The sequence below is a fragment of the Fukomys damarensis genome, unplaced genomic scaffold (genome assembly GCF_012274545.1).
Source record: "Fukomys damarensis isolate Sample0158 unplaced genomic scaffold, DMR_v1.0_HiC HiC_scaffold_7, whole genome shotgun sequence".
NCBI lineage: Eukaryota > Metazoa > Chordata > Mammalia > Rodentia > Bathyergidae > Fukomys > Fukomys damarensis.
Window position 1 is genome coordinate 20,502,414 of NW_022900919.1, and position 13,490 is coordinate 20,515,903.

At 51.5% G+C, this 13,490-nt stretch overlaps 1 protein-coding gene across 12 annotated transcripts in view; it reads left to right on the top strand.

The window, feature by feature from the left end:
- The first annotated feature begins 933 nt into the window (after positions 1–933).
- Slc28a1 (solute carrier family 28 member 1) overlaps positions 934–13,490 on the top strand; it is a 45,871-nt gene continuing 33,314 nt past the window's right edge. For 6 of the 12 annotated variants that reach the window (XR_779574.3, XR_779576.3, XM_010621123.3 and 3 more), the window contains exons 1-9: positions 942–1,143; positions 1,234–2,343; positions 2,982–3,093; positions 3,701–3,783; positions 4,819–4,895; positions 6,674–6,857; positions 9,063–9,204; positions 9,996–10,109; positions 12,204–12,281. Coding sequence is in view for 10 of the 12 variants with exons in the window: in XM_010621123.3 (XP_010619425.1) it covers positions 2,998–3,093; positions 3,701–3,783; positions 4,819–4,895; positions 6,674–6,857; positions 9,063–9,204; positions 9,996–10,109; positions 12,204–12,281 (774 nt within the window). In the remaining 2 variants the exon portion in view is untranslated. Of the gene's footprint in view, positions 1,144–1,233; positions 2,344–2,981; positions 3,094–3,700; positions 3,784–4,818; positions 4,896–6,673; positions 6,858–9,062; positions 9,205–9,995; positions 10,110–12,203; positions 12,282–13,490 lie in introns of those variants that run through there. The other 6 variants (XM_010621124.2, XM_010621129.2, XM_010621131.2 and 3 more) reach the window with 4 other exon arrangements.

Here is a 13,490-nt window from a genome sequence, read left to right on the forward strand (position 1 = left end):
GAGAAGCAATGTGGTATTTAAACACGTGTCTTGATTTATTTCACTTAAGAGTATGGTCTCAAAATCCATCCATTTAACTAGAAATGTCTCTGCTGGGCGTGGTGGCGCACGCCTATAGTCCCAGCACTACAGAGGCTGAGGCAGGAGCTTCGCTGTGAGTTCGAGACCAGCCTGGGCTACATAGTGAGTTCCAGGTCAGTCTCAACTACATAGTGAGACCCTGTCTCAAAAAACCAAAAAAAACCCCCCAAAAACCTAGAAATGTCTCAAGTTTATCATTCTTTATGACGGAGTAGTACTCCATTGTATTTTAAAAAAAACCACATTTAATCCATTTGTTAGTTGATGGAGGAGGCATTTGGGCTGTTTCCAAAATTTAGCTGTTACAAATTGTGCTGCTATAAACATGGAAGTGCATATATTGCTATGGTATGATGCTTTTAAATCCTCTGGGAAGCTTGGCCTCAGAGACCAGATCCTCAGGACACAGGCCTTGCAGGGCTGGTGAGGCACTAACACCACACAGCTGAGCAGGCCCAGGCAGGACACCCCATCCTCCAGCTCTTGGTCTTCCCCGGGGGTCTTAGTTCTACCTCCTCCAGCCTCGAAACTGCCCTGCCTGTGGCTTTTCTCCAAATGCTCCCTGAGAATAAAGAGGTTTGGCTTCTGGGGGCTGGGACTCCTGTCGGCCACCCCGCCGTGAGGGGACAAACAGGGGAGAGGCCCAGATCTTATGGCCTGGAAGACAGCAGCAGTGTATCGAGATGGCCCCAGGACGGGGTCTCAGACAGCAGGGAGGAACACCTGACAAACTTGTGGCCCCTGGATACTGATGCCCACCCTCACCAGCTCACAGAGAGGACCTGAGCCAACTCAGAGAGTCAGTGTGAGTCCGGGCCAAGCTCAAGGTTCATAGTGAGCCACACAGCCTCACAGCTGTGACGGCCTCACTTGAGAGGGTTAGGGCTGTGGAGCCGCGGATGGCCGCCCTGACCGCTCCTGGATGTGTCCCTCCTGGAAGCGTCCCTCCGAGCACGCAAGAAACGGGTCATGGGACTGGAAGGGGCAGAGGCAGTGCATCTGGTTTGGGGCTTGATGGGCCCCTTTCAAGACTGCTGTGAGCTCATCCCTGTCCTGCTCCAGGTAAACATTTACAGGCACATGGCTTGACTGTGGGAGGAGGCCATAAATTGCTGCTGGAAAAATCAAGTATCTCTTTTGTTTGTTTTTGAGGTCCTCACTATGTAGCCCAGGCTGGTCTCGAACTCACAGCGATCCTCCTTCCTCAGCCTCTCCAGTGCTGGGATTACAGGCGTGTGCCAACACACCATGCTGGCTTAGTGTGACCCCCTGGTGGAAAATGAGTGTGGTAAAGCGGTACACACTCAGAGGAAAACGCAGGAAATGTCCCAGACTCAACAGTGTCATCTACGGAGGGCTCAGATTAGGGGAATTTTAACTTCTTGCATTCTGTATGTTTCTGTGATGTTAAAGTGTTTAGCACTGCGTGTGTAATACTTTGGCAATTAGAATGGCCAACAAAAAAGAACGGTTTAGAAGAGAGGGGGCCCTCCGCCCCTCACCATCACTTTTTCTACACTTTCTGTACAGCCCCCAAGCTGGTGCCGGGAACCCTGTTCCCCTGTAACCAGAGAGTGTTTTTGTATCCTAGAAGATTTTGTTCTGAGTTGTGCAGCATTAATTATTAAAGAGCTGCTTTCAGTCCTGTCAGCCAAGTTTAATGGTTAGTCTGAGGACTGAGAAAATAAAGTGTTTGTCCCTTGACTTTGCACTCTGTTGCTTAGGTGTTTAGAAAGAAAAAGGAGGAAGGGAAAGAGAGAAAAGAAGATGGGGGAATAGCGCCATTTTGTTTTGTTGACTGTCTTGGGGCCAAGATCCAAAAGACTTTCCTGTTGTGGCAGTTATGCTGCTTTCCTTCTCTCCCAGCCTAGGGGAGAAGGCTGCTGTGCTAACAGTTACTGACCCAGGGAGGGAGGGTGACTGAGTTGCAAAATGAAAGCTAAAAATTTGAGGATGGCTGATAGAGAAGGGAGCTAGGGACAGCAGAAGGTAGCTTCTAGGAGGAAGTGGCTGGAGGGAACGGGACCCGGGAGCAGACAGAGTGCAGGACCTGCAGTGCTGTCCCCAACTTTGAGAGAGAGTTGGGGTCCCGCCCTAGCTGTGCCCTGGGCTCAGAGAGGCCCAACCTACTGCAGCTCTGGACTCTGCCCAGGATTTCCACTGAGCTGAGAAGACCGGCCAGAGTGCAAGGGTTGGACCCAAAGTGTCCCACAAAAACCCAAGCTTCTGTCTCTCTGAGAGCCACCTCTTCACCTCGAATCTGTAAGTAGGAGCAGGGTGCTCTGCATGTGTGTGGGTGTCTGGCTACATCAGCCTAGCCAGGCTGGTGTTTGGAGAGAGCTAAGTGCTCCAAAAAAGGAGGAAATGAGAGGAATAGGAGGAGGAGGGAATCTTAGGATTCTTATTTCCAGGTGAGCTGAAGTCCAAAAAAAAGGAAGTGCAGGGGCTCTTGGAATGGAAAAGTCCAAGGGTAGAAATGATTTCAGGTATGGTTGGCTCCAGGGATGAGAATGACATCTTTAGGATGTCTCCCCCATTTCAGTGAGAAAATACAGCACAGTGGACAATAAATCACTTAATAATCATGGCCTGTTGTGGGAAGACTCTTCCAAAAAAGGCCTGTATCAGACACAACCATTCCATTTACCTGTGTATCTGATGTTCATTCCCTTCCTTTTCTTTCCTGTGAAGTAGGCAGTATCTGCTTTCTGCCCAGAACTCCTAGCACTCACGAGGGCTTGCCTCTCACGGGTTTAGAGTGGGGCAGAAAAGGGGACCTCCTGTGAGTGTTGGGGGCTTTGAGTGAGGCCCCGGCACAGTGAGGTGTCTCTGTGCTCTGGGTGGACTTTGTGGCTTCCCTACAGGGCCTCCATCCCGCGCTCCCCAACTCTGTCTTTCAGCAGGAAGCTCTGGCCCATGGAGGACGACACTCAGGGACAAAGAGAGTCCATCTCCCTCACACCCATGGCCCTAGGTGTGGACAATGCAGGGGCTGAGTTCTTGGAAAGCCTGGTGTGTAGCCTTCCCCAACTTGGCCTCCTCAGCCTCCTTCCTCCTTGAGCTCCAGCCACAGTGGGAGGCTGCTGTCTTCCTCCTCTCACCCTCCTGGCTCCCGTGGTTAGGAGACCTCTGCATGTCAGCCCCTGGCACAAAACAGCCCCTTCATGTCACCCTTTAAGCATTTACTGAGGACCTACTATGTGCCTGGGTACCCTGAAAGGTCAGTGAAGGTCTCATTGAGAAGCCAGATGATGTAGAGGTTGGGGTGAACCTCGGAGGAAATCTCAGCCTTCAAGGAGCTTCCAGTCCTGTCCTCTCCAGTCAGGGGGTAGGTTGAGGGCGACAACTCCAACTTTGGACCTTAATGTGATGCCCTGCACCCTCAAATCATGAGTGAGGCTGTCCTCAGAGGCTCCCTCTTGGCCCCTACCAGCCTTAGGGAAGTCACAAGTGTCCTTCCCAGACACAGACTATGAAGGCAGGAGGATCAAGTACCCATTTATTTCCTATACAAAAGGCTGGTCCCCACCTGAGCCCACTCCTCAGGTGCCCATGGGTACAGCAGTGTGGCAGGGCTCTCCCTCCCACAGAACCCTCATCTCTCTGTCCCTGGTTTTAGGAGGAAGGCTGGCTCCCTGGCAGCAGCGACTCAAGCTCCCACCAAGGCAGGCACACTGTGGAGAGGAAGGGCCTTTGCGGATGGTAGGTGACCTCGGGGCACTGGCTGACTGGGAAGGTGACAGAACCTGGCCCCCTAACAGGCTGGGAAACTTGTGAACCCCTGTTAAAGGGAGGGTGAGCTGGGCCAGCCTCCCCCTCAGTGGTGAGCCAGACCATGGGCAGGACACCCCTTTGGGAGCCCAGGTGTGGATGTGGCCACTGTCCCCTCTCCCCCATTTCTGTCCCACCTCATTTAGTCCCTGAGGAACCTTGGAGAATCTAAGGCTCAGTTTCAAATTCATGCTTTACCCACAGGGAAAGGGACCTGCCCAGAGTATCTGGTGTGAGCCTAAAACTTGGGTCCTCATTGGCCAGAGCCCAGGATGAGCACCACGAAGGGCAGGGGTGGTGTTGGGGTCCCTCTGCGTGCCTGTGAGGAGAAGTCTCACTCACGTTTAAAGGGTTGGGGGCAGCTTAAAACAGCAGCTGGGGATTGAATCCCATGAGTGCTGGGTGTACATCTACCAGAGGTTCAGCCTAGAGGGCCTCAGGCGTGATTCTGGTCCTAGACTTTCCCTGTGGGAAAGTAGGTAGCCAAATGACCAGGTCTAGGCTGGGCTTGAAGGCAGTGGGGTAGACAAGGCAGGGTTGTTTCATGCACCCTCTCTCTGGAATAGGCACTCGGGACTCAGATGAGGTTTCCTGGTCCCAAGGGAGTAAATAGAAGTGGGACCCACTTTACCTCCCCCTGATGACAGGTGGAAATGTGACAGAGGAGGGAGCAGCCATCATCATGCGCTTCTGTGTGCTGATAAGGCTCGTCCCTCTCACTCCCTGAAGCAGGTCTGTCCCCTGATAGTTGGGCTGCAGGAGGGACCTAGAGCTCCAAGGCCTAGACCGTGTCTCAGTTTGCTTTGGGCTGGAGTTGCTATCAGCTTCATGGGATATCAAGGCCAACACCTGGCTTGGCCCCTGTCACCAAAGGACATTTCTCAGTGGCTTCTGCCTGGAGAGGTTGAGGATCTCATGGGGTGGGAGTTGGGGTTCACTCATGGATGTGACTGGTCCTGCTCCCAGGAGAAGCCTGCATCGGGCCTGGCAAGGAAGACCTAGCACACTCTTCCGATGGATGGGCACAGGCCTGCTCTGTACTGGTGAGCCCCTGCCACTCCTCCAGGAACAGGAGACTGTCACTGCCCCAGCCTTCATGCCTAGAGTGGGGTCACTCACTTATTCAGTCAGTCACTGAGTAAGGGCTGGATCCTGTCCAAACCAGAAACTGAGGCCCCAGCTAAGGCAGACCCCACTGCATCCTCCTGATTCACCCCCTTAGCAGCAAGGGGGGACACAGAGACACTCATGGAATGCAGATGTCTGGGAACACAAAGCATCTCTCCTGGGGGATGGCCAGGGAGGAGCAGGGAGCAGCGGCAGGTAGGCCAGTGTGGAGGGAGGGGACACCTCCTACACAGACAGTATGGACAGCTCTTTGGAGAAATTTTTATCAGAACAGAGAGGGAATGTTGATGGCTGGGCTTGACATATGTTCTTGATGGGAGATACTGTGGACATGTTTATGGGCTGAGCTTGGGACTTCACAGGAAGAAGGGGAAATAGGAAAGGAAGCCATAAGGGCCCCTTGGTGCCAGAAGGCTCCCAGCCTGGGGGTGAGGGGTAGGATTCACAGGGCAGCTCATCTCTGCCTGGCAGGTTGGAGGTAAAGAGAGAGGGTAGGTATGGGTGCAAAGGCCATCACAGGTGACTAGGGAAGGGAGAGAATGGTGAGAGATGATTGTGATGGGCCTAGTATCTTGATGTACTTGACACCAGGGTCGTCTGTTTAGATGGAGTGAGTTCATCGTCCCTGTTCATGGTCTGTTTTCTGTTACTGTAACAAAATATCTGAATCTTGGTACTTTATAAAGAACAGATTTATTTAGCTCATGGTTTTAGAGGTTCAAGGGCATGGTGCTAAAAATGGCTCAGGTTGATCCCTCTCCAAGGTCCTAATCACTCTTCCCGAGGCCCTGCCCCCTCTCATCACCATACTGAGGGCCACGCTTCCAACACATGAACTCTCAAAGGATGAAAACTGCACACAGACCATAGCCATTCCTCAAGCTTCCTCTGACAGTGGGGGTGTTTTTCAGCAGGGTTACTGTTCCCCTTGCCACCACATTCACCTAGACTCAGATTTGTCTCTCTTGAAAAAGGACTGGATTCGCTCTAGTACAGAACACAAATTACTCTTGCTTTCTCCTTCCATTTCCCCTTTGATCTTGGCTGTTGGGACTCAGTCATTAAACTATCCCTTTCAGTGGTCAGCCTTGACCTCCTCATGTGTGGGCACTCTAGATTTTCTCTAACTCTCTCGTACCTAGATTGTGTCACCTCTTCCATGTGGTGGCCCTCTGCACCCACTCCAGGTACGGTGGGGAAGCCTATGTCTTCTGTACTTCTGTCCCGAGCTATTAACAGTGGTTTCCATACCTGATGTTGGTATTCCGTGTGTACGGACAGCCTTGGCACATCAGACTAACACAGATTGCCCTACTGTTCCCAGTCTTGGAAGAAGAATGCACGTCCTACCCATGGTTCCGGTCAAAGACCCAGGGAGGTCTCTGATTGGGCAGGTACAGGTCACGTGCCCAATCCTGAGCCAATCGCTGTGCTCGCCTGGTTCCAGCCATAGTGGGGCCTCCACTGAGGGTGTGGTGCGTTGCTCCTCTGAAAAGGAGCTCCTCTGAAAAGTAGCCAGCGCCTAGTGAACATGTCCTGCTTGTTAACTCAGCGCAGCCTATGACACAGCACGCTTGAGTGTTCTCATTTCCAGACAAGAGAGCCAGGCTCACAGATGCCAAAAGGGCTTTCCTGCCCTGTGTGGAACCTGTTGGGGGGGCCATATCATGGTGTCCACTTACCCATTCTCCAGCATACTCTGCCTTCCTGCTCGCTGCCTGTCTTCTGGACTTCCAGAGGGCCCTGGCACTTTGCATTGTCACCTGTGTAGTCCTGGCCTTCCTGGCCCACAGCCTGCTGAAGAGGTGTTTGGGCCCAACGCTGAAGGGGTGCGTGAAGCTTCAGGGTCACCCTCGCCTGCACCTCTGGTTTAACCGGTGAGTGAACTTGTGGCCCGCTGTCTGCAATGGGAAGGGGGTCCTGGGTCAGAGGGTACATGCTGAACCTTGCCCACCTTCTGGGACCTGGCACAGGAGCTGCTGGGCAGCTTCAAAGGCAGCACATCTTTGTAGGGTTTTGCTAGTTCTCTGCCCCAGTTACCACAGGTGACAGTGACACCAAAACATTCTGGGAGTCCGGACCTTCCAAGCATGCAGGGCCTTTCTTGGTGCCTCTTGTCAGATCCCCCAAGGGACTGATTATTTGTGGAGTCTGAGGAGCTGGCTAGATAGGGTTCAGGTGCCAGTTGCTTTAATTAGGCCCCCGGGTCCCTGGACAAGAGTTTGGGCTGGAATCCCTTGATTATCACACTGGATTTCTTGGAGCCCTGTAGATCATGGAGATGCCATAGGGTAGGAGACAGGTCAGAGAAGAAAATAACAGACATGTCTTAGACTATGTTCTGCTGCTGTAACTGAGTATCCTAGACTCCGGTGATTTATAAAGAAGAGAGGTTTATGTCGACTCATGGTTCTGGAGTTTGGGAGGCCCAAGAGCATGGTGTAGCACTGCTGTCTTTGTTTTGTCTTGTTTTTTGAGACAGGGTCTCACTGTGTAGTTGAGACTGACCTGGAACTCACTGTGTAGCCCTTAGACTATGTTCTGCTGCTGTAACTGAGTATCCTAGACTCCGGTGATTTATAAAGAAGAGAGGTTTATGTCGACTCATGGTTCTGGAGTTTGGGAGGCCCAAGAGCATGGTGTAGCACTGCTGTCTTTGTTTTGTCTTGTTTTTTGAGACAGGGTCTCACTGTGTAGTTGAGACTGACCTGGAACTCACTGTGTAGCCCAGGCTGATCTCAAACTCACAGTGTCCACGTGCCTCTCAGTCTCTTGAGTGCTGGGATTACAGGCGTGCGCCATCACACCTGGCACACTGCTGTCTTCTGCTGAGGGCCTTGCGAAGCTTCACCTCATGGCAGAAAGCAGAGGGGCTAGCAGTGTGAACAGAAGAGGCAAAGAAGAAGAGGCAGCCTTGATTTATAACAAGCCACTGTCACAGTAACCAATCCAGGGAAACAGTTCACTGCTTCCTGCTAGAATGTATCCGTTTCCTTAAGAAAGGCATTAACTTCTCTCAACAACCTGTTAAAGGTCCCACCTTTCCCTACTGCCACCATATTAAATTTCAACATGAGTTGGCAGGAACGAACCACATCAGTCCATAGCATTGTACCCTTGCCCCTCAAAACTCATGTCCTTATACACAACATCCCAGGGGTCCCCAAAGTCTCAACCTGGCCCAACATCAACTCCGAAGGCTAAAGTCTCATCTGAGATGGAAGGGCAAAGTCCTGTGAACCAAGACACGGTACAGCACCTTTTTCCAAAACATGGAGGTGGGACAGGCATGGGATAAGAAATCATCGTCCAGAAGGCAGAGCCTGGAAGAAAGCAAGCTGAAACCTAACAAAGAGGGCAAGATACAAAAGTCTTCAGGCTCCAGAATAATTGTTCACATCATGTGTCTCCTCCTCGACACATGGGGGAGCGGGCTGGGTCCCCAAAGTCTGGGCAACCTGGCCCCCTCATAGCTGTTGCTATGGACTGGAGTGATATGCTGGAGCTGGCAGCTTTCCTGGGCTGACAGGGTGTGCCACAGTGGGATGTGGGCAATGCACACATCCTTTGATATCCAGGTGGAGAAGCCATACTGCCGTGGCTCTTGCATTCTGCATGTCTGCTGAGTTAGTACCTTGGGGACAGAGAGCATCATGGCTATGTACTGTGATGTCTGTCTATGTACTATCGATGTACCCTCTTTGGGGGAGGGGCATGCATTACAGAGTGTCAGAGACCAGAGAGGAGACTCCGGAGATCCACAGGATCCCTTTGAATATTCAGTCAAGTTGTAATCGGTGAATGTGTCTAAGTATATTCCACACAGCCTAGGAAAGAACCAGCTGCAAAGAAAAGAAATTGTCCCTGGCACCACAGAGTGCTAGGGGGAGTGTGTGTTTCCACAGTCGGAGTGAAGAGCCAGTCACCCACGGCCCACAGAGCCTTACGTGGTATATTGAGGAGGGTCTTGGCTTGTTCATCCTCGGGGGCTAGCTTGTGCACACATGTATATGTGCGTGTGTGTGTGTGCTCATGTGTGCATGTGAGTTGCAGAGGTACAGCTTCCTGCCTCTCTCCTGCAGAGCTCTCGCCCTCACTGCAGTTCTGGCCCTGGCCTTGTGGCTGGGGCTGGACACCTCCCAGAGGCCTGAGCAGCTGGTGTCCTTTGCAGGGATCTGCGTGTTCCTCTCTGTCCTCTTTGCCTGCTCGAAGCATCGCCACGCTGTGAGTGCTTAGTGCTAACCTGACTGGAAGTAGGGAGATGCCCGTCCTTGCTCCCTGGGTCCGGGGCTGGGAACTGGGGGGTCTTAGCAAAGTTCTCAAAGTCCCCAGCATGGTAGGGAGGATTTCTGTAGGGAACTGAGGATATCATTTAAATTAACAGGCCACCAGGGGCATTTATTCTCTTGGTGAATGACCTCTGGTCAGGCCAAGCCTGGCCCTCCCGCTTATAGGTTCAAGAACCATCTCCCATGTCCAGAGTCTGTGCAAAGAAACCAGGGTTTCCAAGAATTGTTAGCTTAAAATAATGGCTCTCAGAGACTCTTCCCTGGACCAGCAACATCAGAATTGCCTTAGAGTTTGTTTGAAATGCTACTTTTTAGCTGGGCATGGTGGCTTATGTCTATATATTCAGTGTTCTAGGAGGCTGAGGCAGGATAATCACCAAGTTTGAGCCCAGCTTGGGCAATTTAACAAGACCCTGTCTCAAAATAAAAAATAAAAATGATCTGGGGACATAGCTCAGGGTGGAGGCCTTGAGTTTCACCCCCAGTGAGAGAGAGGGGTGGGAGAGGGAGAGAGAGAGAAGGAAAATAAGGTAACCATAAGAATTTGCCTGCTAAGTGCATGGCCTGTAGTGGTTCCCCGTGTGTGTGTGATAGTTGGCAGCAGGCCTAGGGCTCCAGCTATCCCACAGACAAGTCACAGCTCCCTGTGCCCTCCGCCCTTACCCCATGCTGTCCTGTAAGGGTCCCTAGGAGCTGACCTCACCAGGAACTTTCTGTTGGTGGCAGGTGTCCTGGCGGGCCGTAACGTGGGGCCTTGGTCTCCAGTTTCTGCTTGGATTCTTCGTCATCAGAACAAAACCCGGTTTTATTGCGTTCCAGTGGCTGGGTGATCAGATTCGCGTGCGTACATGGGCCTGGCTGCCTGAGAAGGTGGGAGGGGGTAGCGAGGCCATGGGGAAGGCTTGGGACCAGAAGAGCAGAGCCCATCAGGCTAGCAGAGCACTGCTACTTCCTCAGATAGGCACTGCAGTCCTTTTAGTCTGATTGATAGGAAGAGAAGCCCAGAGAGGCCTGTCCTTAGGGTACCTAGACACCAGCACGCGTGGCCAGTTGCAGCCATACTTAACTGCTTAAAGCAAAACAAAATACTCTGCATGTGTGTGTGTTCAGAAATAATATGTATTGAAGTTACAATTTTCATTTTATTTATTTATTATTATTATTACTATTTTTGCACTACTGGGGGTTGAACCTGGGAGTGCTTTACCACTGAGCTATCTCCCCATCCCTTTTTGTAAATTTTGTGACCGAACTTTGGTAAGTTGCCCTCACTTGCCCCGGCCGGCGGGGGTTTGTTATTAGTAGGGCTCGAGGAGGGGACCACCCGGAACGGGAACGGGAACGACGCAGGAAGACAGGAACCAGACAGAGCTCTTTTAGATGGTCAAAATTTGACAATTTTTATTTCTCACACAGCAGCTTTTATGCAGGCAGGGATGAGCAGGGAGTTTCCTGGTTGCTAGGTTACCTAACCTAGGCTGGTCTAGCTAGATAAGGTAGGGCATGGCCAGAATGTTCCCGGGAGGGGTCAGAATGTCCCCAGGAGGGTGTAAAGTTCCTATCAGGGGCACACATACACACAGGGTGGAGGGGCACACACAGGGGGTGGAGACGCACAGGGGTCTTGGTCTCCAACACTCACTGGGCCTTGAACTTGCAATCCTCCTGCTTCAGCCTCCCTTGGTGCTGGGATTATAAGGGTACACCACTGTGCCCAGCTATTTGATTCCATTTTATTGTATTAAAATACACATACCATAACATTTACCATTTTTCAATGTTACTAAGTTCATGTACATTGTTGTACAACTATCTAATCTACCTTTTATTGTTGTTTTGATCTACCTTTTTTTTTTTTTTTGTATCGGTATTCAACTTGTACTTTCAAGGCAGGCATAGTGCCACTAAGCTAAATCCCTGGCCCTTAATCTACCTTTCTTTTCTTTTTTTTTTTTTTGGGAGACGGTAGTCAAGGCTGGCCTCACTCTCTATGTAGTCTCCAATTTAAAATCCTCCTGCCTCAGCCTCCTAAGTGCTAGGATTGTAGGTGTGTCTCCTCACAACTGCTTGGTCTGCTTTTTAAACTGTGAATGTGGAAGGCACACATGAAGCCTCTGCTTACCTCCTCTCACTGCCTAGCACATCTGTAGCTCTCTCCTGGCCCTGTGCCACTGTTGGCCTCATTGATGGCACCTGCCTGGGTCACATGCCCATTCTATAATTGGGAACACTAAGGCCTGGACTAGACAAGTGACTTGTCCCTGGGGTCACCATGCCAATTCAGGACTCAAACATGGTTCCCTGGAGAAGTATGCCTGGGGTGGGGACAGCAGGGGCGGCTGTGCCATTGGCTGTCAGGACTGAGGGTGCGCAGCAGGCACCTGTGGCAGCCTGCACATTGCATACAAGGTCTGGCTTCCTTCATTATCTCTTTGCTCTTTTTGTTTTTGTTTTCATTTTTGCAGTACTGGAGATTGGACTCAAGGCCTTTGTACTAATCTACATTCCCAGGCACCCCACTCTCTTTTAAATATTTTTAAATTTTTAAACAGGATCTTATTAGGTCACTAATTGCCCAGACTGGGCTTGAAATCCTCCTGCCTCAATCTCCCAGAACGCTGGGATTACAGGTTTATACCATCAGGCCTGGCTACATGGTCTCTTCTTCATTGCCCTTTACAACTCTAATCTTAGCATGTTTCTTTAAAATTGACCAAACACTGTCTGTTCTGCAGAATGTGCTCCAAAGGAGCAGGTGCCTGGGATCACTGCTTTAGTGCACATAGCCAGGTAGGGGACTAGGGGACAGGCGCAGGACCAACCCTTCTGGTGCCAGGAGGGCCCGTGGGCAAAGCATCCTTCTCTCCCAGCCAGCGGGGGCTCTGGCTCCCTTCCCCATTCCCAGCCCCATCCCCTGTTTCTTCTTCCCTCCAGATCTTCCTGAGTTACGCCACAGCGGGCTCTGGCTTTGTGTTTGGGGAGGCTCTGGTCAAGGAAGTCTTCGCCTTTCAGGTCAGCGTGACTTTTGGTCTGACCTCGGGTTGGCAGGGAATGAGGAGGCAGTGGGGCCGGATAGTGGCAGGGGGCTTCCTGGGCACACAGTGGCTCCTGGGAGCTGACCCAGCTTAAACCTCGGGGTCCTGGGAAGGGCCCAGAAGCATGTTCACTTGGGGTTATGTTTTTGCCACGCTTTGTAGAATTTGGAAAAGAGCTATTGTGGCATTCTTTTCCTTCAGTTCAAGCCTGTACATGACAGAATCAGCGAAGGCTGAGGACAGGAAGTGGGGGAGGGCCTGCCAGGACCTTAGCCTTGATGTGCTGCAGGCTGAGGCATGTTGTCTAGAAAGGACAGTGTCCAGAGGCTCAGTGGTCGCCTCAGTTGCCTCTCCCTCCAGGGGCCTCAGCTGCCTCCTCCAGGAAGCCCACCCTTCACAGTCCAGCTGTAACAACATCTCTCCCCTCTTTTCCCTCTTCTAGCCTCTCCCTCTCCTCTTTTCTTCTTTCCAACAAAGATTTGTGCAAGATTAAAGCTACTTCCAAGCCAGGCATGATGGTGTACACCTGTGATTCCAGCGCTCTGGCAGCTGGGGCAGGAAGATTGAAGTTTGAGCCCAGCTTGGGCAAATTAGTGACTTAGCAAGAGCTTGTCTCAAAATTAAAAAATAGTTAATAAAAATAGCTGGGGATATACTCAGTGTGAAGGGCCTGGGTCAAGCCCTAGGAAATGCCCTCCCCCGAATAAAAGACCCCCTTTGGTTTTGAAGTCCCAATTGTCCAGTGGAGGAGTCCAGCCCTGATTTAAAACTGGAGCTTGGGCTGCTCTGGCTGGAACTGTGGTTCTGGTTCTCTCCAGTTTCTTGTTCAGGCCCTGGGAGGACTCTAGCGCAGGCCTGCTCTGCCTACCTCTTAACCAGCATTGCATAAAGACCTTGGTCGCTCCTGCTTAGGCTCCACTTCCAAATGCCAGGCAGAGGGACAGGGAGCTCTAGGCCCTGTTCACCCTGCACCTGGCCCCAGTTTTCTGCCACAGATGTCACAGTCCTGTGGAGGGAAGTTGCTGTTGCCCACCTGGTAATGTGCTGAGCCACTATTCCCGTGGAGGAGCTGTGCAGGCCCCATGTATAGATTTTTACTTTTTTTGTGCTATTGGACATTGGACTCATGGCCTTCACACTGAGCTACATCCCCAGCCCTCCCACTTTTTTTTTTTTTTTTTTTTTT